We start from the raw sequence: 25,926 nt of genomic DNA, 5'->3' as shown, positions 1-25,926 counted from the left end.
GGACTAGACTTCAGGAGGCTGCCAAGCATTTTCTGATTAATGGAAGTACAGTAGTGATTTCTGTAAAAATTCCATGAAGAAAGCAATTTGCTATAGAGACGTTATAGAATTCTGCTTCTGTGAGGCTTTATGCGTGAGGTATTGTGAGTCACTAGGCAATAAAGAACAAACCTGAAAGCCCCGCTGCGGCTCTGTTTTGACAGAAATTACTATCTCGTCCCGCGTGAGCACACGTTGGATCTGTGGAAGGATCTGGCAGTTTAGTTGATGCCCGGATCGAATCGCAGCCCGCAGTGGTAAACTCTTGAGCGTGAGGAGAAGTATGGTGTGTGTGTACGAGCCCGTGTGCACGAAGGTACACTGAGCTTTCAGCACGCGTGTGCATGCTGCTCTGTTCTCCCTGAGACGACTCTCCTCTCCCTTTGTCTCCGTGCTCCCCCCGGTACAGATAAGCCGCGCTTATTTTGGCACCGTCATCCCAGCAGCCCGGGAAGGACCAGACACTCGCCCCTCCTCCCCTCGCTCGGTCTCCCCCCCCCCTGCCCCGGCCCCATCTCTCTCTCCGTCCTCTCCCGGCCCGCAGCCCACCGCGCCCGCCCCGCACCCGGCCTCCGCCGCCCTGGGCAGCCGTGAGCAGGCGGGGGCCCCCGCCCCTTCTCCCTCCCTCCTCCACCGTCGCCTCCTGAAATTACACCTCGCCGCTGAAGGCTTACCGGAGCAGCTGTTCTCCGCTGTTGCGTGGCGCTGCCCGGGCGCCCCCTCCCCGGGCGGGCTCTTCCTCCACACGGCGGGAGCGGGCCGCGCCCCGGCGGCACCGAGGCCGCGCTTAGGGCCGCCGGGAGACGGAGGGCGCCCTCCGAGGGGAGGAGAGGCGGCTCTCGCTGACGGTTCCCGACCCCCACCTCCCTGGCCGCCCCGCGCTGGCTGCGGCCCGCGGACGCCATGGCTGGTGAGGCCGAGGACCTGAACGGCCGGGAGGCCCAGAGCGTCTGCGAGGCCCTGGGGCGCTACGAGGAGTCGCTGCGGGGCGCCGTGCGGGAGATGCGGGCCGACATCCAGGTGTTGAAGCAGGGGGTGGGCCGGCAGGTGGAGGAGGTGCTGCGCCTCGCCAGCCCCCTGGCACACGCCGTCTCTGAGCTGCAGCGGGAGAACCGGCGTCTGCGGGCGCAGCTGGAGGGCCTATCCCGGCAAGTGGAGGCCCTCGGCCGGTCGGCGGGGCTGCCGCAGGAATGGGCGGATGAGGCAGTGGGGAGCCCCCCAGCTGCGGGGCCTGGCTCCCCTGGGCAGGGCCCGGCCGGCGGCAGGTTCTCCAGCCATGCCAAGCTGGCAGTCACTGGTCGCAGCCAAGTAAGTGCTGGCCGCGGGAGGGAGGGCTGGGTGGGTGCAGGAGCAGGTGCTTCCCAGGTGTTGCTGGGCTCTGTGTGGGTGCAGGGGAGCCTTTAGGCACACGGGGCTCCTTTTTTGCTGTCCGGGTCAATGGGCTTTTGGGAGGTGCTCTGAGAAATTGTCTCGGCCCTGGTACCACCTGGAGGCATTTCTGATTATGGCACTGCTTGGTCCGACTGGGATTTTGGTCAGAGTGGTAGCAACCTGTCAGTTCATTGTGGTTAAGAGTAAGAAGAAAAGCCAAGGCAGCCTCAGCTATCAATGTACAAATGTACGTGAATATCTGTGTATCCTTTCTGGACTTGATTCGGGGGATCTGTGTGCCAGGCAATGCTGTTTACCAGTTGGCAAGCTCACAGAGGAGAACAGCTCAGCATATGGCAGGCAATAACATGTTTTCCTAAGGTAGTGACCTAGCATCTTGCAGTGGGACAGTTTTCTGCACAACCCCTGTCTTGCGCTGCTGCAGCTTATCCCCAAGAGGTGGGCCTCACACATGCTGTTGTGGTCTCCATGACCTAAACTAGCACAAACACATTCCTCCCAGTGATAAAACTTTTTTTGCAGAGCCTTGTTACTTGGTGCATGGAAACCCCAGCTAGTGGGAAGCTCATCTGGCCCTGAGACATTTTGTGTAATACTCTTTCTATGTGTCCAGCTCAATGGAAAGAGTTGGGAGCTCCTGTACAATCCTTGACACTAGAAGGTAGTAGCCAGACAGTACACTGTGATTCAGTCACATAAAACCGGGCCTATACTAGAGATTTGGCTTTCACAGATGACAGCCTATTTTATGTAATCTTGATTAAGCTGTGTGTTAAGGGGCCTTTAAGACTGTTGGAGCATGAAAAGCTGGTCTGTGATCTATCCAGGCTTTGGGGATGGAAAATAAAATCTTGGAAATGAAATTTGCCCCAAGATAAGTTGATGGGAATGAGCAAAGGGTCTGTTTTGCATTGACTTAAGAATGGGGGCATGGAGCTTCCCACAGCTGTGCAAGTGAAAAGGTAAACCCACTGCTTGATGCCAACGGTTGTTGCAACTGCTGCCTTTTCCCCCATGTGACAAAGGTAAGCAGCATACTTTCAGATTGTTCCATTTCATTCCATGGAGCCTCCGCAGTTGTTTGTATTGCAAGGAGCAGAAGGGAGCTGAGTGACATGGAAGTGACAAGGGGGACACCATTCACCTGCTCCATCACCACTGCCTATATTGTAGTGTGGACTTCATGCTCTGTGAAGACTTGCATTGAGGTTATGGCAATATCCAGCTTTAGTCTGTTAAATCACAGAATGAGCTTTTGTTTGGATTGGAACCTTCCTGCTTTGCTCTGAGGGTAAGGGAAGTACTGATAGTTCTTCAGTGCCCTCCCAACAATTTTCCCGGGAAGGTTGGACAACTTCCCAAGTTAGCATAGCTGACCGGGAAGGAATTTCAGTACTGAGCTACACATACCTAATGGATGCAGTGAAAACATGATTTTGTGGGTAAGGCTCTGATGGGGCTATGCTCAAACAGCTAAAGAACAAGCCTTGGTCGCTGTGCTGGTCACCCAGGCTCTCTGTAATGAAGGAAGTGTGTCCCTCAGTTGCTTGCAGTTTCTAGTTATGGGACCAAAGCACTTGTAACAGAGTACCATAAATGACACTGTGTATGTTTTCAGATAAATGAGTACATGTGATAAAATCGGTGACACTTCTAGCTTTAGAAAAGACTTCCGTAATTGAGATATGAGGAGTAAATAATACTGACCTGGAAATTGTAGCAAATCAAGATGTGCTCTTTTGCTCCTGAAAAGATTTATTGATTGAGTTGGTTTTTGCTGTGTGGTCAATGCAATGTTTATCCCAACAAAAGGCTGAGTTCTGTTGCCTTCAAGATTTCTAGCAAAATTATTGGGATAAGAGTTAAGACTATTTTTTTGCAGACTTGCAGATTGGATACTGGACATTGTGAGCATCTTTGGTGTCTGAACCGTTATTTTCTAATATTGATTATTTTTCAAGGTAATTTGGTTTAAAAAAAGTTAAGCCAGGAAATTCCATGCATAGTTCAGAAGTAAGGGCACAAATCTCCCTTTAATTCTAATCTTCAGGCAATGTCTGCTATGCTGTCCTTGAAATCTGGTATACGACAGTCTCAGTGCTGATTTGGGGGGTATTTTAAACAGCCATTAGGTACTGTGATTTGAAGGTGAGTCCTTCTGGTATTTTGATGCCAAACTTTAATTTGGCTTTCTAACTAGGCCACAGTCTGAGAGCTGCTTTTGCAAAGGTGGAAAACAGGGTATGTTTGAAGAATTAATTTTAAAGCGGGGACCCTGGGGCAACAGCTGCCCTACTAAGTATTTATCCCTCGGTGAGCAGTTTGTTGCTGTTTGTTATCCTTTGCAGTCACTGAGGTCTTTCTCTCCTACCTGCCTGTGATTGAAAGGAAGAGTTTTGATCTTTTCTGTTGATCAGATCTTACATTTTGGGAGAAGCCTTATGACTTAGGATCTTTCCATCTTTCCATGGTGTTTACGGTTGAACATGGTGTCTTTGTGAACAGGGAAGACTAAAAATACTGTGGTGGTGTTCTGTTTTTATGCTGTCAGAAGAGTTTACGTACACCGGCAGACTGCTGCAGAGAACCTGCCTGCAGAGGCCAAAGAAGCAGAGAGTTGAGTAGCTGGCTGTGACCACCTGGGAAGGTCTAAACAAATACCACCTGTTGGGATTTCTCTGTGGAGACCTGGTGGCACCCAGCAGTTAGTCATCCTGGGAGCAACTGCATGAGACACAATGACCTGGGATACAGGCAGGGAGATTAAGTGATCCAACAGTCACCTGGCATTACGTGTTATGATTCTAAACCATCTCAACTCCTATATTTGATAAAGGAAGTCCAGTAGTTCCATTTCCTTCTTATTACTCTCTTATACTTCCTGCAAGTGCCCTTTTGGAATGGTGATGTTCCACGGTGGCCTCGATTCTTACTTAGATTATTTTTGTCGTTGTTTGTTTTGTTTTAATTCACTGTGACATAGCTGTGGGCACCTGCTGAAGCTGCCAAGATAGAATTGTTCCCTGCTGTCCATTTTTATCCAGCCTTCCTTCAAAAAAAGTTCTGTGCTCTTACTGTTTTTCTTCAGTGATTAGTCTGTGTACAAAATCTTTCCTAATATGCTTATGACCTTTTCTTCAACTGCAGGGTCAGTTACAGATAGAGAATACTTGTGTTATCTGACGGATAATGGCTTTCCAGTAGAAAAATTAAGGGGTAAACCGTGCAGTTCTTGTTGGTGTCTATCAGCCTTGTTTGTGTTTCCTCACACATTGCATCATTCCCCATTTCTGATGTATCAATCATCTCTTTATATGCAAGGAACTGAGTAAAATCTTGCCCTGTGGAAGTCAGTTGTGTTTTTGCTGTTCGCTAGAGTGAAGCATCAATTTCATGCAGCATGTGACAGGAGAGGGAGATACCTCACAAATAAGCAACGTTTCTGGATCCAGTGAATTTTTTTCGTGACCCTTTTGGTAATTGATGCTTTTATGAAAGGCTTTGGATGACTGAAATCTCTCATTTGAAAGAGAGGCGTCTCATTTGTTTGTCATTCTTCTACAATTTAACTTTGTTGCAGGCAAAAGCTTGAAAACGTAACAGGCATGCAGCTTAGAGGCTTAGAAAGGAAATGAAAATTTTACTTATTTTCTTTCTCATCTCATGGTCTGGTGCTTAATTTTTCTGAATGTGTGTGCCTGTTTTATAGCAGCTTCCAGTTATGGATCTCTAAGGTCTAACCTCCTTGCAGTGAAGGAGGAATTCCAGCAGCACTACAGCTATGGAAAGTATTATCACCCTGTATTACATGGAGACTTGTGAGCTACAGAGAGATTAGTTCTAAGAGTGAGCCTGAGGAAGACTTGCAAAACATTACCCTCAACTTTATTTCCTTCAACTTCACCAGTTACTCACGTTGTTGTTACATGAGTTGTATAAATGGAGACTTCTCATTATTAAGCACAGATATAGGTGCCTGTCCATCTGCTATTTATGATATATGTAGCCAGCAGTAACAGAGGAAGTATTGTTACCCACGTGGGTTTGTCAGAAACTTGGCATCTCCAAACAAAGTGGATTTAAAAGTAATTTAGCCTGGAAAAAGTTCGCAGACTAACTCCTTTTGGGCCTGCGCTGAGTAACTAACTAAAGAGCACAGCTTTGAACGTGAGCTCTTCTAAAAACTTGTCTGTAATGAAGCCTCTAAATGGGAGAGATCCCACAAAAATTGGCGGAGCCTAGATAGCTGAACTCTAGTGCTTTTGCTTGTAATAAAGTTTTAGATGCTGGGAAAGAGAGAGAAGTTCCGAACATTCTAACTTTCCCAATCTAGTTTATTTTCCTTTTTAAATACGAAAGATAGAGAAAAATTAAAATAAAGCAAAAGTTCCCTTGGTTCAGATTGAAATACTGAACTTCATTACAGATTTGATTAGTAAAACTTGCAGCGTACATCAGAGCAGGGTAACCTAGCTGTGGAATGGACATCTTAACTCCCAGCTATCTGAGGTGCACCCCAAGCCTCCGTCAGGCATCAGTGGAAATCTGTCAGTCTTGTTGACGGGGCTATAAGCAGCATTGTGCTAAAACATGGTGCTGTGCATGGTTGTTTGAGGGGTTGTTTAAAACAAAGAAACAATCAGACAGCCTCTCGTGCATTTTAGTGGTAAACAGATTAAGGAGTGTCTGGGTTTATCATGTAACCTCTGTATTCTTATCGAGCAGAGCACATTAGTGCATATATAATCCCAGGAACATCATTGACTTGGAAACTAGGCAAGAGAATTAAATGAAAACCTCTGGCTGAAAAGCCTTTCATAGTCATCTTTTCTGAGAGTACACCTTCCATATTTCCGGGAAGCCTCCAGTCCTATTCTGAATTTTGGATTGTTTTGTTTGAAAATCACATCCGGGTGATCCTATCTCTTTTCCTTATGTAGCATAGAAAAAAAAAATTGACAGGAGAATCTAACCCCAGATTAAAAAATAGTATACAACCCAGTATAATAAAATATACCGTCCAAGCTGAGCCTTAGAGACAGTTCATGGTATCTCAACGTTTTGCCACCATTCCTTTCTGTGTCTTATTGTAATATATCTTTGTAAGACACTTGCTTACGAGGCAGTGGGTTCTCATCAAGTCAGGTTAATGAGGTTTTACCACACTTTAATGGTTTCTCCAAATTATGCTGTAGTCTTGAAAAGCCAGCATACTGTTTGTGATGTAGGGCCCAACCTTAAAGCCAAGAGAAGGATTTTCCTTGACTTCAGGAGTGTAGGCATGTAGCCCAGATTCCGCTACGTACACTTGTGTACCACTGAAATCAGTTGGACGCTGGCATGTAACTATCTGGGAGGATTAGAATCTAAGGCCACAGCTGCATGACAAAATTGTATTTAGGCTGCCTTACTGTAATCTAATACTAGTTAACAAATTCTTAGCAAGATCTCAGACCATAGTTACCAGGAGTTGACTAGGATTTGTACTTGAGGTAATGAAAGTTCTAGCATCTCAAGTAATGGGCACCAAAACAGTCTGTGCACTCTGCAGCATCTAATAAGATTAAACGCTTTTGAAAAATCTCCAAGGTACACTAACATTGTTGTCTGGTGTTCTTAGTTAAGTTTGGATGAGTGTAAACAGATGCATGGTAAAGATCAGACAAGTTCCAAGAACTATTTTTGTTGATTTATCTTGAATTGATCATACGGTTTCTGTATTTTACGGGAGAGATATTTTTCCACTCTATAAATAAATTATTCTAATAATTTGTGATGAAGCTATGGAATAAATAAGTGAAATCAAACCACCAGTTTGCTCCATATTTCCCATGCACAAAAAGCAGAGACAAGTTACTACATGTATACAGTCTGTCTCTTTCCTTTTCTGTTATGTTCTGGTTTTTTTATACTTACCTGCAGTATAAAATCTTCTTCAGTATCTATCTTCAGTCTTTCTGTCTGGCTTTAAAAAACAACAAAACTTGTTTGGATTGAGCTTATAAGAATTTTGGATTATGTTTATAAGGGCACAGTACAGATTTTTTTCTTTATTAATTCATAAAATTTTTGGCCAATCTGGAAGTTAGGTATCTGTCTAGAATCAATTAAAACTTTTCCATGAACTTTGAGTTGGGGAATTTCACTCTACTTCTTGTATATGCTACTTCTTGGAAGCTACATTCTGTGAAGCAGTCTCTTCTTTCTTTAATTCCTGCAGCCAAAAATCACATAATTCCTCATGGTTTTTTGCAGGCTTATACATACAGACACACAGACCACCACCACCAAAATTCTTGGCCGATTGTTTTGGAATTATATTGGCAAATGTTATGGGAAAAAATGGTGCTTTTCCTGGAAAAATCCTTACAGAAGTTGCAGGTTATAATGAGGCTGTAAAGTTCTAGGATCATACTTACTTTATGTAACGCTTTTACAATATGTTATCAGAATGAAATTTTTTCTGTGAGAAACAGAAAAAAACCTGCAGAGCATTAAGCATTTTGTGCGCTCTCAATCAATCTCTCCACTGTTGTGTGGAGTCTTCTGTTCATCATCTCCTCAGTGGGTGAGGATACTTTTACCTAACAGAAGTGGAAGACCCCTCCTGGGTGCACGGGGTCTGCAAGGACAAGTATGTGAAGATGGATTCCTGCATTGCCAGTGCTCAGTTTGCAGGTTTGGCTCTAGGGGACAGATAATTGTCCCATCTTGTATTGCAGTCAGCAGCACAAGGGGGATCTGTTCTTGGCAGGTGTTTAGCAATGTTCTTCTAACTTTTGCTGTTGTTTGAAATTTAGCTTTTGTGTCTGTTGTCTGTTCTGACAGAGTGTAGACCTGGATGACCACCACAAGCCTGAATTTAGACGAGTTTTTAGTTCTTCCATCATTGAAAATGGGCATCAGTCTTCATCAGGTAGGAACATGGCATGAAATGAAGTAGCAGTAAAATACCTGATCCTGGCAGTCTCACATGCTGAAAGCATTAAAATCTGCTGTGGTTTCAGCTTGGATGTTCCACTGCGGCACTGATACTGTTTAACTTTATTTCATAATTAGGAGTTTAACTTTTTAACTTTTAAACTTTATTGTTAACGATGCACTGTGGTGTTTCATAAATTGGAGACTATTACTGTCATGTTACCTTGGGGCAGTAATGATAGTAAAGCCTGCTATTCTGGTTGACATTGTAGCTTTGCATCCCAAAACATTTTGCATATTACCTGTCTGCTTCCCTCATCCTTCAGTTGCCTTCTCCTTTCTAGAGAAAACTGAGGCACACAGTGTTTCATAAAACCATTTAAAGAACCAGAATGCTGACTCCTAACCCATGGCAGGAAACCAGGAGCAGGGGCTCCACAGAGGAAGAAGTTTACCAAATGCAGATGCTAGCGGATTAATGATCTGAAGTTGCTCTTGCTGAGATTAGTGTAGGACAGGTGTGATCGCTGCAAGGATCACTTACACCAGGGTTGCTTCTGCAGCATGCTGTAAATGGTATAATGTCCTCAGGGACAGCTAGGCGGAGAAATGCCATTGACTTGTAAAATAAAGTTGTTGCATGAAATCGGCTTGTAACTTTGTCACAAATCTGCAAATAAATTTACTTCCTCTCTCCTTTTCTCTTTATTTGCTAGGTCAGGCAAAAGTCTCCCATGAACTGGCCTCTTTTGACACGTCAGACTCTTCCCCTGAGGCCCATGCCCCTGCAGTTGCCTTGCAGATGCCCCACCTCCCCGTTACTGCAGTCACCAGGGTATCAGAGAAGTTTTCAGGAGAGACAGTCTGTCTAACAGGAACAACTAGTGCGTCTGTGGGCCTGCAGGGACAGAGCAAGAGCAAAAATGCGATGGCAGTGAAAACTTCCAACCAGTCAGGTAAAAGAGACTAAAATAATTTGTTTGCTGAAGCTGTGAACCATTTCTTTACTGCAAGCAACTGGCACTACAGGGATTGTCCCATAACCTAGTGGTAATTAGGAAACCTCACTTCTATGGCTGCATATCCCATGGTGGGACACTCTGATTTAGAATATTGTGGCTGCTAGGTGGAGCTTTAGGCTGTAATGTCACATCTGCCTAGAATTTTTGCTGCCTAGTTGAGTTCATAGTGCAGCCTATCTTCTAGTACAGTTACTGAAAAAGAATCTCTTCAATGTGGCCAGCTATTCTAATGAAATTTGCAGGAGTTTATAGCGCTTTGAGACCTGAGGCCCCTTCAGAAGTTTGGCAGATATTTGGGTAACAGGTTCAATAGTCATTTGGAGAGAGGAATGACCGACAGCAGACTGACACGTGTACATGAGTCAGAGTGATTGCAGAATCTTATTTATATCCAAATTGAGGGTCCGTTTCTTTTTTAAAAAAAAGAAATATAATTTCATTCCTATTGAAGTAATTAATCTTTGAGCTGTATTTCATATACATTTAGTGATAGTGACACTTACAGATCAGATTATGTATATGAGTCAGAAATTACAGAAAGAGCAGATAGGGATTATATGCAGGTTATTGTTTCAACTTTAATAAGATAAAAGTTAAGAACGTAGCAAAGCCTTCCTTTGTCTTTTTTTCTGCTGTTCAGTGAAGGCCTGGAATTCAAGTACTGTGCGAACAATGGATTCATCTGCCCCTGGAGGTGAGTGCTCCTGTCAGCGTGTCCTCATGCAACACAAATTGAGAGGGATTCCATGCTGCATGTCCGGAGCGTTCAGATCTGAGCATGTAGTTCTGAGTAGTAGATACATGGTGATATTAAAATTGCTAACAAAACTGCGTGCAGATCGGGTTTCCCAGGTATCATGAAAACTTGTTCCACTGTATCAGATTCTCAGTCAGTTCAAAGCGAAGGGTACTGCTATGGTTTGAGAGAACCCATAAAAATGTATTGTCGTTTAGACAATTATTGTATCACCCGATGACCACTCTCCACCTGGAAGGGCGAATGGGGGAACACAAGGAAGCACGAGAGTTGAAATATAAATAGATCTAATAGGATAAGACTAAAGAACCAGTATTAAATCCAATACTAATATAAGATACACAAGATTTATACTTGGCCAATTCTATCAGTAGGCAGCTGTGCTCTCCCAGCAGTGGACAGCAAATGTGGGACACTGCGAGCACAACGACTCTGGAAGGAAGGGCTCAGGGGTCGGCACCAGGCAAAGGAGTTCTCTGGACTACTGCCATCAAGGGAGAGAGAGACTATGCAGCAAAATTTCTAATTTATATTGAATGTGATGTTCATGGTATGAAATAATCCTGTTGGCAGCTTGGGTCAAGTGCCCAGATCTCGCTCCTCCTCATCCCTGCACCTGGTGAGGCTCAAAACCACCAAGACCTTGAACCCCATATGGCATAGCTGGCTATAGAGTAAATATTTTCACGAATTCAAAGACCAGAGTCTTCCAAAAGTGGAGTTTTCCCAAGTATTAGAAGAGAAATTAGTCCTGCGCCGCTCAACCCAGGACAGGTACTTATCCCTCTTTGCATATGGCGTACATGTGTACGGTTAGGCAATCTCTGCAGTGGAAACAATAAGTGCCAGAAAAGTGTGACAGAACAGACAGTCTGAGCGGTCAGGATTTCAGTTGACCAAGTGAAAACTGTGACTGAACACAAGGTAATGGCAGTTGGAAAGTGGATGTTGAAGAACATTCCTTTGAGCAGAATAGCAGTAAGTAGTCCCCTTCATATATGAGTTTGCCAAAGGGCAAAATGCCTTAAGGATTTTCTATTCCAGTCAAAATAGATGAGCCTTCAATAAATGAGTTGCTGGCTTATGCAACAAGTTTTGGCTTTAGTGTGTCAAAACTGGGCAAGCCACTTTGTTTTTCTGCATTTACAAAGCATAGCTGGAGTCCAGAGCTGGGCTTTTAAGAGGCAAAGCACAAAAGGTAGAACCTTGGGTGGGAGGAGGAAGATGCAAAGTTGTTTTTAAGCCACAAGTCTGTTCTGCTCTACAAACTAGAACTTTTCCTGGTGGAAATTAGGCAATTTAAATTATGCTATCAATCATGGCAGACTTCCCAGGACTCCTTATGTCTGCCAGAATGACTGCTGCAAGCTGAGCTGTAGCATCATTTCTTCCTTTCACTGAAATGTCCATGGCAGCGTGCCCTCCTCTGAGGTCGCATGAGGGCCTGAAATGATCCAAAAGCAGTTTTATCAAAGGCATCCTGTCACTGCCCTTTCTGGTATGTTTACACTGTCCTCGCTTCAGTGCAGCAATTTTGCAGAGGGGTTGAACCCCTGGGGAAAAATCCCTCCCCAGGTTGTTAGTGCATAGGGGAAGTTAGACAGATCCCTGCAGCGTTTCACTGTGGTGAGTAAAAGTCAATGCATGGCTATCTATCAGGAAACGGTTTGAAAACATATGAGGAAAGGAGATAAAAGAAGTTTCTGTCCTGATGCATCTTGTTTTTACTGCTTTTATACAGAGAATATCACTTCTGTCACTAAATCTGTGTCAACTGAGAGCTGTGAGGCGAGTAGTGGAACTAAAACTGTTGAAAGGTATGCATTTTTCTTGACGTTTTGGTAGGCTGTTGGGGTCAGTATAGTCTCAAGGGACAAGGTTCTGCTGGTTTGGAGAACAGGCGAGTCCCACGTGCTATATTTTAAGCTTGTTAAAGGTTGTGAGCTTCCCTGAGTGCCAAGTGGAACAGAGATGAGAAGGAATAAAAATCTTTTGCAGAGCAGTTTAAAGCAGACCTAACTGTGGATTTCAGCACTGTTACAGTGTCAGTAAAAGTCTCGGTGCCAGTGGTGGATTGTTGTTAGGAGGAGCAAATCGTCGGGCCCTTTGAAAACACTTTCAAAAATACTCAGCTGTGTTGAAATTTGTACTTTGGGCTTATTTTTGGAAACCAACATGTGACTGCTGTCAAATATCCTTAGTTTGGCTCGCCTAGAGTTTAGTTTGTACATAAATGACTTGCTGAGGACTACTACACATTCTTGATTAACTCGGAGTTGCAGTTGCTTAGTACGGGATTACATGGAGTCACAATTGCTATTGGCATATCCAGGCATCCTCAGCATGCAAATTATCTGTCAAGAAAAATGGGAGGGCAGCCAATTTGAAATCTCTTAAATTGGGCTTGCATCTGCCCTGTAAATTATCCCAAGTTTGGCATTACATTTCTTCCGAGTTAGTGCCAACACCAGCACTTCGATACTTGAGGCATGATATGCTGAGCACCCAAGAGAACTTGCTGTCGGATCTGACCTCCATCTCTACCAGGAAATAATGTGTGACACTGATGTCATTGTGCTCTGCCTCAGTTTCCCCGTCTCTGTTATGGGGAACATTTCCAAATGTGTGACTTACTTCATTACTGCTGACAGAGTGGTTTATGGCTCAAATAAATACAAATTAGAATATAATTCTATATTTCTTGATCAAATTACTAGCTCGTGGTCTGTCAAGCAACACTGACATGAGCTCAGGATTCTGTGTACTGTTAGTAAAAACTTCAGAAGTACTTCCTGAGTTACTCTTAAAATTTCATTTTTAAAAACTGTCCAGGAACCCCAGATTTGGAAATTAAAGGTATTTAGTGCTCTTGTGTGACCACAACTTTTTTTTCTTTTTTCTTAAAGGTGTTTAATTGTTGTTCTACTCAGTGCTACAAAGCACTTGTGGCTTGCCCAGCCATGTCTCATTTGTGAAAGTACCTTAAACTCTTCTATAATTAGGTGCTAGTTTCTGTCAATAAAACATTGACTTTTACTTAAATTGCTTTTGACTCATTCAGGTCCTCTAGAAATGACTGGTTTGGGAGGTTTAGAGTAGGCAACAGGTAGACCTTTATGCTGACTCCTGGCACCGCAGAGTTACTTTTTTGTTTAACCATGCACTTTCCGTGTTGTGTTTCTACAGTGCCACTGACAGTTACTGTGATGTGACACCCAGCACTCGCTCCTCTCCTCCCGCTGGACGTCGCCAAGTTGAAAGGAGGCGAGAACTGGTGCGGTCTCAGACGCTCCCACGGACCTCAGGAGCACAGGCCAGGAAAGCGCTTTTAGAGAAATTTGACCATGATAGTGGAAAGTATGTCACACCCTTTGTCTCCCACATGGGTTTGTTAATGGGAAAGTAATCTGTCAATTATTACCAGCAGAGGACAGCTGGGTGGGAGGACTCTCTCAATGTAGAATTTTGAGCTAAGGGACAATATGAGGTCACGTATAGCTTCAATGTCTTCACAGACTGAGCCCTGGGAATTCACAGCTACATATTCCTCTGGCTTCAGAGTTGGTCAGCTGAAGAAGCAGGTGCTTCTTGTCAGGTGCTCTTGTCAGGAAAGTGCTGTGAAAGCTACCTTCTGAGTCATTCTTAGAGACTTGGGATATTGTGACTTTCTGTTGCCATTCATTAAGGACCAAAAGCGTGGACTGCTCTTTATGCACCATGATGGGGGTACGATTTAAATAGAAGAGGGCTTAGGATCCTGGCTTTAGTGAAATGAAAATGAGCTTTTCTTGCAGAACCAACAAGTTGAAGTTTCAGCAACGTGTTTCTCAGATATTACCTGGACAAGGGCTGACCTGGGCAAAGTTGCATAGATGTTGCTAACAAGTAGGTGTAAGTTTTTCTAGAATGTAATTTAATCTGGTTTCTGTTAATTTTCCAGAGGAAAAGGAGAATCCAGAGCTAAACTGAAGAGGTCGCAGAGTTTTGGGGTTGCCAGCGCTAGCAGCATTAAACAAATTCTGTTAGACTGGTGTCGCTCAAAAACCATAGGATACAAGGTGAAGACATGTTAGCACTCTCAGCGCTCTCTTTTTCAGGAGAATTTGCCAAAAAAGCGTACTCAAAGAAGTGCATATAAAACACACTAGATAATGAGTTAACTTCCTGAAGGTCATCAAGTTTGCGGGTAACGCAAAAATCATGGTTTGCATGGGCAGCACATCAAGACAGACAGTGATTGCATGAGTGAGATTCTAGGTGTCCATCACAACAGTGTATTAGTGTTTGTCTGAAAAGCCTACCTTTTTTCTGCTTACAGATAGAGACTTCAGTATATGCTCGTACATTTTTGTTTCTTGTGATTTTTGCATTCTCATTATATATGGCAAGATCTGAATAATATTTTGCGAGTATGTGGAGACTATGGCCCTTTTGCTACACAGTAGACTGGAAAACTCTCTATTGGTATTAGACAAGTGAGTTTGTAGTAAATGGTTGAGGTTGAAACATATGGTGTTAGTGAGCTAATTTCTATGAGGTACCATCAGTGTAGCTAAAAGAATTCAGCAGTTGAGATTTTAGTAATTTTACCTGGCCTTAACCTGCAATTGCCAAAGCAGGAGAAAGGAAATGTTTTTTTTCTAAGTGGTTTTTTTTGTGTGTAATGTTTATCAGTATTATTATAAAGTGTGTATTATTATTGCTGAACTCTAAACTACAGTACACATAAGCAGAACTAGTGAGGATTATTGTTAGTTGCTTCCCAGTAAAGCTAGGGTTTGAATTTTATGTGATGGGAAAGCAGCATGAGACAAGGGCCCAAATATGTTTCTTTTCACTGTGGCAGTTGAAATTACAAATAAGCGTTTATTCTAAGAGTGAGGTTTTGCAGTAGGCATAATTCTTCCTATATTTCTACCTATCTGTATGTAAACAGGCCTTGAATTGGGCCTTACTGAAAAGCAAAGCAAGCAAGCATAGTCTTTATCTGGTGTTACTCACCGCCACACAGTGAGCTGTTCTTCAGTTATAAATATTCACAGGGATAAGCAGTGTCCTTGGTCTCTGCAGATACCAAGCCGGTGCGTTGGGGCTACTCCAGAGCTCGCGGATGGTGACAAGATTCTTCCTAGTGTTGTCAGTTGGCTTTGTATCAGGGGTCGTGACTGTGTGTCTGCTTTGCATCTGGGCATTTCAGACAAAAGGCTTTTATTGCTGAGCACACCGCTTTTTCTCAGGATACAAATAATGTAATGGATATACAAAGAGGGGAAGGAACACATAAAACCTGTGCTGTGCTGCTTTGGTTAGTGAAGGACAGGAAACTGCAGGGAGCAAAATCAGCTGCTCTTCCCCGTTCCCCTGAGCTGTGTTAACATGTGTGGTTTTTTTCATCATGACAGCACGTTGATCTCCAGAACTTCTCTTCAAGCTGGAATGATGGGATGGCATTCTGTGCTCTTGTGCATTCTTTCTTTCCTGAAGCTTTTGATTATAATGAGCTTGACCCAGCTAATCGCAAGCAGAACTTTGAGCTGGCCTTCACCATGGCTGAGTGAGTATTACATTAGATGTCCATGAAGTGCTTCCAGTTCAAGTCTAAAGCGGCTGGGCAGCAGCAAAATGTTTAGTGATTCTTCTTGTAGATCCAATATCACTATCACGATCATGCCAAAAAAGATAATAAAGCTCTGCACAGAGAATGCATAGAACAGGAGACTCAGCAGCTTAAAATCAGAGTTGGTTTTGCCACGCACAGGGTAATTAACTGGACTCCTCCTGTGTTCAGGCCATTCACAGTCTGCAGGCAATACTTGAATTCTGCTTTCTCCCCTCTGTGATTCTCACCAGCCTTAGCACTGACACACTAAACTTGAGAAATCAGCCTTGTGAGTTCTGCTTGGATGGAAGAAGAAAAAAACCTTGCTTCTCTCTGTGTGTTCTTTGGGGTTTTTTTATTATTTTATTCTTGAAGTAATGAATGATTCTTAATGAATTTGCTGATATCAATCATAAAAAAGGAATTTGAGTTCATAGAGCACAAGGCATCCAGTGTTTACTGACAGTCCATAGAAACTGGACATACAGCTTCTTGTTTCTGATGTTTCTGTGTTGCTGATAAACCTCAGGATTTCTGAAATACCTCGGTGATGCTCAAATCAGAGTAGCAAATGAAGGAAATGAGTCTTAGAAGTAGTTACAGGCCTTACATTTAACTCTTGATTTGCTGTACCTGTTTTATTATTACTACAGGAAAATGGCTCACTGCGATCGTCTGATAGAAGTGGATGACATGATGATGATGGGTCTCAAGCCAGATCCCATGTGTGTCTTCACCTATGTTCAGTCTCTGTACAATCATCTACGATGCTTTGAATAAAACCACCGACATCTCTCCAGCCAGAAGGGTCAAGTACAGCATGCTGATGAGAAGAGCAACATTTTGCAAATGGAACACAGTGTTATTTCTTGCTTTTTACTGTCCTTTTGCTTACATTCACCTGTGTGGCCGGCTGGCTGAAGTGTTGCAGAGCAGTGCCCCGAAGTGTTGATCACATCAGCATGGTAGAAATACAGAAATATGTTTGAAAAAGACTGGAAAAAAAAAAAAAATAGGGAAAGGTAAATGCTGTCATTTTGGTGCTAGTATTAGGTTGGATTTTTAATATTCTTGTGTTTAAAGATCACAGGAAGCTAATTTGCTGTTCTTATCTCTGTTAGGCAGGGGACAGAGTTTTATGCAGTGACAGGTAACTCTGCTACGAAGGTGTTTCCTCTTAAAATGCAGGTAAAACTCCAAAGATGGCACCTTCAGTCTCACTTTGCTGTTCAGCATAGCACAAAAGAAATAGCAGATGGACAAGGAAAATTCCATTTAGCAAATAATAGCATACTCAACCACTAGGGTGATCCTCTGTCCCTACCCCCTGCTCCAGCGTACACACACACACATCCAGCAGACATTGCTTTGTTCTCTTAGAGCAGAAGGAGAACATCAGTTCTTACCTGATGACTGGGGCAACAGAACTACCATGTTATACAACAGCATTTCTCTGTAACGGCCACATCTGAAGAGATTTGCTTGGAAACTTGCCAAAGCCTATGCTGGCTGTCCTGGATTAATTTCTTGATCACAAAAAAACAGCAACAGGTAGGGCTGCTGCATGTATGAGACTGTGTGTTTGTGTGATTTAGGATTACAGGAAAGGGGGGAATGAGCAAGGTACAAAATCCTTGAGCAGTGTTAACAGAAGCAGGACTCCAGCACACTTTGACCTGGACTCCCGGGGAGAGCAGCTTTCTGGTAGGGACAGGAATGAAGCCTTGCTCAGTCCTCATGCTGACTCCAAGGTGAACAGGCAATATGCCAAAAAAAATATGAAAGATGTGGGAGTTTTGAAGTGCCTTGGACTAGTTTCTGTTTTCAGTTAAATTAGCATAAAAACCACAATACAGTGGGATTACTCCAGATTTACTGGACAAAAAGGTCATGTGTTGCCCCTTCTGGTTTTCTCCTTCATGAATCAACAGAGCTTTGTTTTCACAGTGAATGTTAAAACCACTAAAAAACTTACTTAAAAAAAAAAAAGCCTTTTAAAATTATTTATTCCCAAAGAACAGGCTCATAGAAAGTAAAAACTGAAAGCCACGAGCCCTCTGCTCATGCCAGAGAATGTTTTTTAGCCTGCATTTGTGCTTTTTGTAGATATTTATAAAGACGACTTTTGTTCTGTATTGATGACCATTTATAATAAAATCTGTCAAGCGTTCTTCAGATTGATTGTTTCTCTGTGACAAGTAAGAAGGTAAAACCAGTGAAAATAACCCAGAGCTTTTGCTTAAAATATTATTATTGTTCTAGTCATGGTGCTGTGTACTCAGAATTTCAGTTTAAGAAAGTACAGAAGTTCAGTGGCATTTGGAATAAGATTTTAGTTCAGCCTGCCCTTCTAGTGAAGTTTACTAAAGAAACCACAAATGAAACAACCACTTTGTTAGCAGTCTCAGGAAAAAAAAAAACCCGAACATCAAAAGTGTAGAAAAGTGAAGTATAAGATAAATGCTGAAGGTCTGGATCACCACATTCTGTTTGAAGTGTAGCTCGGCTATGACGCTATGGGAACAGTTGGGAAGACTTTCGAATATATTTACATACGTATATACTTATAGGTATCTACAAGATACTTGGTCAAACTAGCAGGATCCTTGGCATTGCTAATCTCCCAGCTTCTGTGTGGGTGGACAGAGGTTGGGTGGGCTGTTTGCATTTGTCGTGTGAGCGCTGTTGTCTTCAGTTTTTGACTTCATCTTGAATGACTGTAATTCTGAGGATTAAGTGCGTACCTGTTGCTCCACCAAATGCACTGTAAGGATGAACACACTGCACTTGGGTTTCGGAGAAGTGATCAGAGCATGATGAGAAACCTTTCCACAACTGGCATATGCGATACACATATTTACGTTCTGACAGCAGAATACTTTTCATTGACTAGCAGAGCCAAGCTGCATCGTAGCTACGAGAGGGACAATACTGCCTTCACAGTCCCGGGTCGTGGATGATTTTCATGTGTGATCTGATGCTAAAGACATGGGTAAGTGCTTGGCCAATGCAGGCCTAGTAGCAAATAATTATATAAAGGAAATTTTAGACAGTAAAATTATTGCCAATTCACCAGGGGAGTTTACATCCTTTCTATAATTTAGTTTGTTTTCACAGCTACCCAGAAGCTATTTGTACAGGTTTTCTAAAATCTTCCCACTTCAGAGAGGTGATGGTAAAATACCTGATCTAAACTACATCAGGGATGTACAGAGGTGGGTAACCCTACCATCTGATGTAACACTCTCCTGTCTCCTTCATTTCTTCTGTCTGGCTCCTAATCTCTTTTGTCCCAGGAAAGAATATAGTTGCCATAAAGATGGAGCGTGCTGCTAAGGCTGTTGTATGACTGCCATTTTAGATCGCTAGGTACCTAACACACCTTTCATTTGCTTTCACGATCTTTATGCACTGCTGCAATAAATCTATCAAAAATTACCGTCCGAAGCTGCAGGACCGAGCTCAGGTCATGTTACGAAGAAAACCTTTTTACTTCTAGACAGATCTCACCGGGGAAGAGGGGACGGGCAGCAGCATCCCTCACCGGAGCCCCCGGCCGGCGGCAGCGCCGCTGCTGCCGTTCCCATGGCAACCGGTTTGTTTGCCGCCGTCACCTGCCTGGGCCGGTTCATTGCGCCTTTCACGGGAAATACCGGCTGCTGCTGCGGGAGCGAAGGGGCTCCCGCCGCGGGAAACGGCGGCCGTAGCTCTTGGCCAGGGCTGGAGCTCGGGCGCTGGCTAGGCCGAGCCAGCGTCGGCCAAGAGGTGTGCGGGGGGGCCGGGGGGCTGGGGGCCCCTGCGCTGGGCTGGGGGCCAAGCTGTGCGGGTCTGGGTGCGGGGCTGCCTCAGGAGGGCGGGGGGAGCACAGTGCAAGAATCGGAAACGGATAATCAAACTGCTGTGACTTTGCGTATATTTTGGGTGTTGGTCACCCCACATTAAACCAGGGTGCTTTGTTCTGCTTTAGCCCTTCCAAGGCTTTCCCATTTCCTCATTTATTTGCTGTATTTCCTCCTTCAGCTTTTCCTGTTTTCCAGGTCCTCTTTTCTCTCTCTTTTTTTTTTTTCTAATGACCATTACATTTCTTTTTTACACCCTAGAGTTCACCCACCTCTCTAGCCATATTCTTAAAAGGTGTTTACTTCTCCAACCTGGGGGATACTATTTATCTTTAATGTTTGTTCAGTTCTTCTCATTTTTCTGTGACTGTGCATTAATAACTCTATCCTTCCTCACCAGTTTCATTTTCTTTCCCTTCTCTCTCCTATCAGAGACAGCCCATCTCCTCAGTTCCACTTTCAAACCTGTTTCTCTCCTCCTAGCTTCCATTCCCAAATTCTTCTGTTTCTTCATTCTCCTACAGCAAACCCTCTCCCCCACACCTTAGCAAAGTTTTGGAACCTTGAGCAAAAAGTCCTTTATTTTCATACCTGTGTCATTTTCAGGTAAAAGGGGCAAGAATTTTTCTCACCCTCATGGACCTTCTCACCATTCTTCCCTTTTTCCTTCTGCAACCAAATATAATGCTATTCCTATTTTCAGGTGCACATTCCGAGAACTAACCTGAGTTATATCCAGAAACCTTCCAAAAAACAATGGCCAGGCTACTGCAAGCTCCACCCAAGTTTCATCCCTCAGAATGGGACATTGCAAACAAGATGCAGAGTGCCAGCACGGAGTCTCAGAAATCCAGGTCGGAACGCGTGACAGCTGAGAGCCGGAGGCTGCTGGATGAGATAGAAAAGACAACACAGAAAACCCAAAGTGATGTCAACAAGAAAATAGGTAATTCCACGTATTCTGCAAGTGTCAAAATGTGTTATTTGAGCTATATGTTTAAGATGGACTTGGAAAATTAGTTGCTAGTGAATAGTAATATATGTCAATGCCATGCTCTTTGATAGAAAAAAAAAAAATTTTTTTTAAATGTTTAGAGGAAGATTCTTTATCTTATAACAAATTAATTACTTCTCCAAAACACACAGAAAGCTATTTTAACCAAACCTGACACAGAGTTGCCAAGCTGCCTCCACATATCAGTCTCCAGCACCACATACACTCCGCTGTAGAATAAGTCTGGTTTTAGCCGTATCTAAGATCTGACCCACAGTGCTCTGATATGTAAGATGGGCTGGTATTAATACATGTTTGCAATTTTTGTTCTGCAGAACAGAGACAGGAAGAAATAAAATTCTGGAAGCAAGAATTAGATAACAAACTTGAACAAATTTTTCATGAGACAGAGGTACTGTTGACTTTCAAGACTAGGCTGGAGAAATCTTTGGAGAGCTGTAAAGAGCCACTCGACATTGCCCAAAAGTGTCTCCTATACAGGTGAGAAGATGAAGAAGAAAAGCATTTAGGGGGAGAAAAAAAATCTAGGTAATGAACCTTTAACAAATACTAAAAAAGGCTGCAAACTAAGGACCTGCCTCTCTTTTTGATCAGTCACAGTCTGATATAGGTGTTGTAACACTGGGGAACCAAGGCCATAAAGGAAAAGCTTTCCATGTGACAAGGAAAAGCTTTCAATTTGGAAAGCTGGTCTTCATCATCTTCTGCTTGCTGCAAGCATTTGGTCAATGTGGCTGATGGCTTTTCCTCTTTTTGTTTAGGCAGAGGCGAGCTGGGATTGACTTGGTACATGACAACGTAGAACAGGAACTGCTGAAGGAAGCTGAAGTCCTCCAGGGGGTTATTGCTTTGCTTGAGCGTACACTGGAACAAACCAATGAACAAATCAGGTGCAGAGGCGAAGAGTGTAACTGAACACTGATTAGCTAAAAAGTAGGATAGCCATAGTCCTGAGAAGTTGTGGGGTCAGGCTGTGCATAGGCCCTGTTGGCTGCGCACAGGCTGCGCAAGGTTTCCTTCACTGTTAAACAGTTACTGAAGGTCAGTCCTAATTCATACCATTCAACCAGTAATGGTGAGAAGTTCCACTCTTTACAACTCAAAGTACTTGCACGCGATTCCTGGTCTTCTCATGATACAGTCCCGTGCCTTTAATTCTACTGGGAATTGTACCATCAATTTATATGGCGGCAGCTTCACGCTCTAGATTTTGGGACTTTGCAATTAACAGTTCATACATGAAGAATTCCATAACAGCATTTGTATTACCTAATGTACGTGTGTATGCATGTTACGGACACCTGTGAGCGCCTACGCTTTGGCTTAGAGTCCGGTTGTTTCTCCTAGACTAAACCGTTCAGCAAAATACAGCCTGGAAATGGACCTGAAGGACAAGTTCACAGCTTTGATGATTGATAATTACTGTGCTAGCTTGACAAACAACACTCCTGATATCAGATACACTGATCATACAGTGAAAATAGAAGGAACGTAAGTGGTTATTTACTTCAATGAACATGATAAACATAGAACTAGTATAAGCGGTTCCAGTAATAGCGAGATTGAAGTAATTTTGTATAAAACATGCTATATCTTTCCATCATCTGTTTGTTGTAGATTGTTTCTTATACTTCTGTCCATCACTAGTATCTGTGTAATGAGTTTGTGAAATAAGACACAATAACCGTGTTCCCAGTGAACTGCAATTAGTTTTTGAGGCTCAGAGTTAGTTAAGGAAAAATTTCTCTTGTTTAAATGCAGAGTAGATTTAACAATCTGATTTCCTCTCCTTGAGTGTCCCAGTGGGGAGAGTGCTGGGCTGGGACATGTGAGGTGTGGAGTCAGTGTCTAACTCAGTCATTAACCTGCCAAATGCACCTCTTCTGTGTGCATTAGTTAGTGTGAGAGGCTTAGACAAAGAAAATGCTACCACAGAAAAAAGGGCTGAAAAGGAGAAGCATACTGAGAAAGCAATGTGTGTGAGTGTCCCAAGGACACTACTGGCTCTGTGAGAAGTGACCAACGGGGAGCACAGAGAGACCAGCAGGTCTTGCTGCCAGCAGGAGAGCATCAACGACAGGCTGCAACTCAGACCGCACCCATGTTGGCTGCTACATGCAAATGACAATTAGCGCTCTATACACCCGCCCAGTGAAACAAGAAACCCTTTGAGGAACTTTCCAAAGACCTGCCTGCAAGTCCCTGGTGCACAGTGTGACCCTGTCAGGGATGCAGGGATGGGGGGTGGCTTCCCAACTATTGCTCCAACTGGGCTCTGCACGGGACTGTCTTACAGGGCTGTGAGAGACCAAGTGAAAGTTTTGTGTGAATAGTTACTGCTATTAATAGAAACAGCTGAATTATAGTAGTAATAACAGCTTAATTAATGAAAGGTGTTCCAAGAGATACTGTTTATTATCTGTGTTTCCCCCACAGCAACTTAATCTCTTATCAGAGAAGGGAACATTACAACAAAGTTGCTCTGTGACTTTATCAACTTTGTTTCCATCCTACCCTTTTCTGTGCAGTTAATAATGTGCTGCTTTGTTCTTGGTTTTGTGGAGCAGTTACAGATTTATGAAGTCACAGAGGGTCTCATGCTACCAGCTGATAACCTTTTATTTGGATCTTTTTCAGTTTTGTTAGCCCTGAAGACTGGATAGATTTCTCAAACATAAATGTCGAAAAGGCTGAAAAGCAGAGAAACAATTCTTTGGTGCTGAGGACGCTGATTGATGGCATTCTGTCACAGACGGCGAGTGACATGCGCCGGCAGCGTGAGGCAGTGAATGTGGCCTTTAGGAACAGGGTGAAGGAAGTCAGGGATGCTAAGCACCAGCTGGAGAGGCTCCTCGCGATGGTGAGCGGCAGGGGACAGTCAGTGAAAAGGGGGACACAATGGGCTTGGCTTATCTACCCATTTTTGCAACCCAGTGTCTTGAGCTATTTCACTTTAAGAATTTTCCCTTTGCAATACTGGCAACACCTGCCACATTTTCCTCTTCATCCCCCCAAAAATGTAACTTTAGATGTTATTTTCTCACCACTAGAGAGGTAAATTTCTGGAATCACTGACTTGATGTAAGTGTTGCTGTAGACATCAGTAAAGTCAGGATTTCTCTTGTGACTTTTAATTACATGCCGCTCGTATATAATTTTCACGACTGCGAGTAAGAGCCTTATAAAAGACTTATAAAATCAGGGTCAATGTGCTCAAAATCTGATACATGAAAACAAAATGTTAATGTTACAAAGTAATTGCTGAGCGTCAATCTCCAGTTTCACTCAGAACAGTGTCACCTACTTTCCAAGGAAGGACTTGTAATCCTGACTCACCTTTGTAAAATGTTGTTTGATGAAATAACATCCTAACATAATGAGTATTACTGTGACAGTTGTTACTATAACAAAGAAGATTTGGATGACTTCACCCATTGTAAAAGACAGCATGCAACACCTCCTTCTGTTGGATTTGTTAAGGTGATGGATGAGACTGCCTCACAAGAGAAGAACATTGCAGCCTTAAAGAAATCAATTGCTGATAAAGAAGGACCTGTTAAAGTGGCTCAAACTCGCTTAGAAGCAAGAAACCATCGGCCCAATGTGGAATTGTGTTATGACACAGTGCAATACAGGCTGACTAGTGAAGTTCAAGAGATCACAAAAAATATTGAGAGGCAAGTGGAAATGATGAAAGAGTGGAAAATCTGTGGTATAGATTACTGGTTAATTTAATGAGTCAAAGTAACATTGGGTCCCAGCTATTCTCCCTGAAAGGTTGGGAATTGCTTTTCCCTTAAGGGCAGGACACTTTAAAGGAAGCAGCATGGATATTGTCTTTCTTCCCCTTTCATCTTTTTTTTCACTCATAGTTATTATCCCATATGAAAAAAAAAAAAAAAAACAAAAACAACCCTATTCATGTATTTTAAACTAATGTCTGTCTGTATTTTTCCTGTTAGGTTAAAGGACACACTGGCACAGGCTGAGTCAGAGCTGAAAGGTCTGAGTCGCCGACAGCTTTCCTTGGAGGAGGAGATCCGGGTGAAGGAGAATACATTGTACATTGATGAGGTGCTCTGCATGCAAATGAGAGAGTCTGCTCACATTAACAACTTCTGAAGCCATAGTACTTGGAGATCATGTGTGCTCCAAAGAGCCAGTTCCTGCTGAAATTTTATTGACAAACCTCCAGATTTATTGGTTTGGCTCAATGCTGTCCTGGTTCCAGTTGTGCAAGGTAATTAAAACTGACTTAGTACTTAAAACTGTCTGTTTCACAGCTATCTATGCTCTAGAATGCCTGATGCTCCCACTTGGCAATAAAATTCCAGAATAAGAAGAAATGTCCCTTCTTCCATGTTATTTATCTCATGTACAACCAATGATATCTTTTGCCATTGAAAGGTCTAGAAGCAGAACAGCATTCAGAGCTGTAATACACAGAAATACGTCTATTTATTAGGGATCTTTATTGAGCTACACTTGCCCATATTATGGTGTATGAATACAAAAGAGTACGAATACTATAATGTGGAGCTTTTTTTAAACCATAGTTCTTGGGAACATGGAGAAAGTATGTTTGTAAGAAGCCGACGGTGGGACTCGAGGTATCCTGCACTGTTACTGTGGTGGCTTCCCTGTGGCTCTGATCCAACTCTTAGCTACAGAGGTGTCTCCAGCTGTCAGCTCAGAGTTTAACTTGGCGGGGGGGAAACCAACCCAAACCTTGCGGAAAAAAAACACCCAGAAGCTGCTACAGCTCTTTCCAGAGCAATTTTTCAAATAGAAATGTTTTAAAGACAAAATCACTGCATGTCTTGTTTTCCTTTTGGGTAGGAAGGATAACAAAACTCCAGGCCAGCCCAGCCCAAAAAAACCCCAACACCAAACCAAATCAAATTCTCTGCACTTGGTCTTTCTTTGCTGCTAAATTTGCTACAGAGGACACCCCAGATGGTTTCCAGTACAACACTGTACAGTTACACCAGCTGTCAACAAAAACCCTTTTAAAGCACTGTCTCACAATTAATTACCAGAAAAGGCGCGGCAGCTTGAACGCCCAAGAACTGAGGCCTCCTGCGGCTCCTGCTGAGGTAGGGCTCTGGGCCACAGCTCCGCACAGGCCCCGACCCCGTGGATGAGGGCAGTAGCGCTGCCGTGCTCGGGCACAGCCGCCATCAGCGACCCTACGGCCCGGCGGGGGGATGCGGAGTCCGCATCGGCCCCACCGGGCCCGCCCTGGGCCCGCCGAAGCGGCCGCAGCAACTACGCAGGCGCCGAGACGTGAAAGACTGCTGCGCGCGCGAGGAGCGCAGCCAATGGGAAGGGGCCACGGCGGC

At 43.5% G+C, this 25,926-nt stretch overlaps 2 protein-coding genes and 1 long non-coding RNA gene across 7 annotated transcripts; 2 read left to right on the top strand and 1 right to left on the bottom strand.

Annotated features, from left to right (window-relative positions):
* Positions 1–912: 912 nt before the first annotated feature.
* SMTNL2 (smoothelin-like 2) lies at positions 913–17,900 on the top strand. Of its 2 annotated transcripts, XM_014957795.1 has the most exons (9): positions 913–1,347; positions 8,260–8,347; positions 9,069–9,308; positions 10,015–10,068; positions 11,873–11,948; positions 13,318–13,488; positions 14,072–14,189; positions 15,534–15,685; positions 16,384–17,900. In XM_014957795.1, exons 1-9 carry the CDS (start codon positions 943–945, stop codon positions 16,508–16,510), a joined length of 1,431 nt encoding a protein of 476 aa, XP_014813281.1. In that variant the 5' UTR covers positions 913–942; the 3' UTR covers positions 16,511–17,900. The 2 variants fall into 2 exon arrangements, with proteins under 2 accessions (XP_014813281.1, XP_014813372.1); XM_014957886.1 differs by lacking the exon at positions 14,072–14,189.
* LOC106897863 lies at positions 16,590–25,834 on the bottom strand. Its single transcript, XR_001413843.1, has 3 exons — positions 25,621–25,834; positions 20,294–20,457; positions 16,590–16,725 (listed from the first exon to the last, which is right to left on the bottom strand). It is a non-coding gene; the product is annotated as an uncharacterized LOC106897863 (long non-coding RNA).
* TEKT1 (tektin 1) lies at positions 18,049–24,968 on the top strand. Of its 4 annotated transcripts, none has more exons than XM_014958156.1 (8): positions 18,049–18,722; positions 20,273–20,515; positions 20,899–21,064; positions 21,346–21,474; positions 21,932–22,075; positions 23,222–23,444; positions 24,065–24,261; positions 24,547–24,968. In XM_014958156.1, the coding sequence occupies exons 2-8, from the start codon at positions 20,326–20,328 to the stop codon at positions 24,704–24,706; spliced, it is 1,209 nt and encodes a 402-aa protein (XP_014813642.1). In that variant the 5' UTR covers positions 18,049–18,722; positions 20,273–20,325; the 3' UTR covers positions 24,707–24,968. The 4 variants fall into 4 exon arrangements, with proteins under 4 accessions (XP_014813642.1, XP_014813477.1, XP_014813724.1 ...); XM_014957991.1 differs by lacking the exon at positions 18,049–18,722 and adding an exon at positions 18,792–19,495; XM_014958238.1 differs by lacking the exons at positions 18,049–18,722; positions 21,932–22,075 and adding an exon at positions 18,792–19,495.
* Positions 25,835–25,926: the final 92 nt, after the last annotated feature.

Source organism: Calidris pugnax, unplaced genomic scaffold (assembly GCF_001431845.1).
Source record: "Calidris pugnax isolate Ruff unplaced genomic scaffold, ASM143184v1 scaffold45, whole genome shotgun sequence".
NCBI classification, from domain to species: Eukaryota; Metazoa; Chordata; class Aves; order Charadriiformes; family Scolopacidae; genus Calidris; species Calidris pugnax.
Note: the sequence above shows the minus strand (reverse complement) of the source record. Positions and strands in the feature narration are given on the sequence as shown.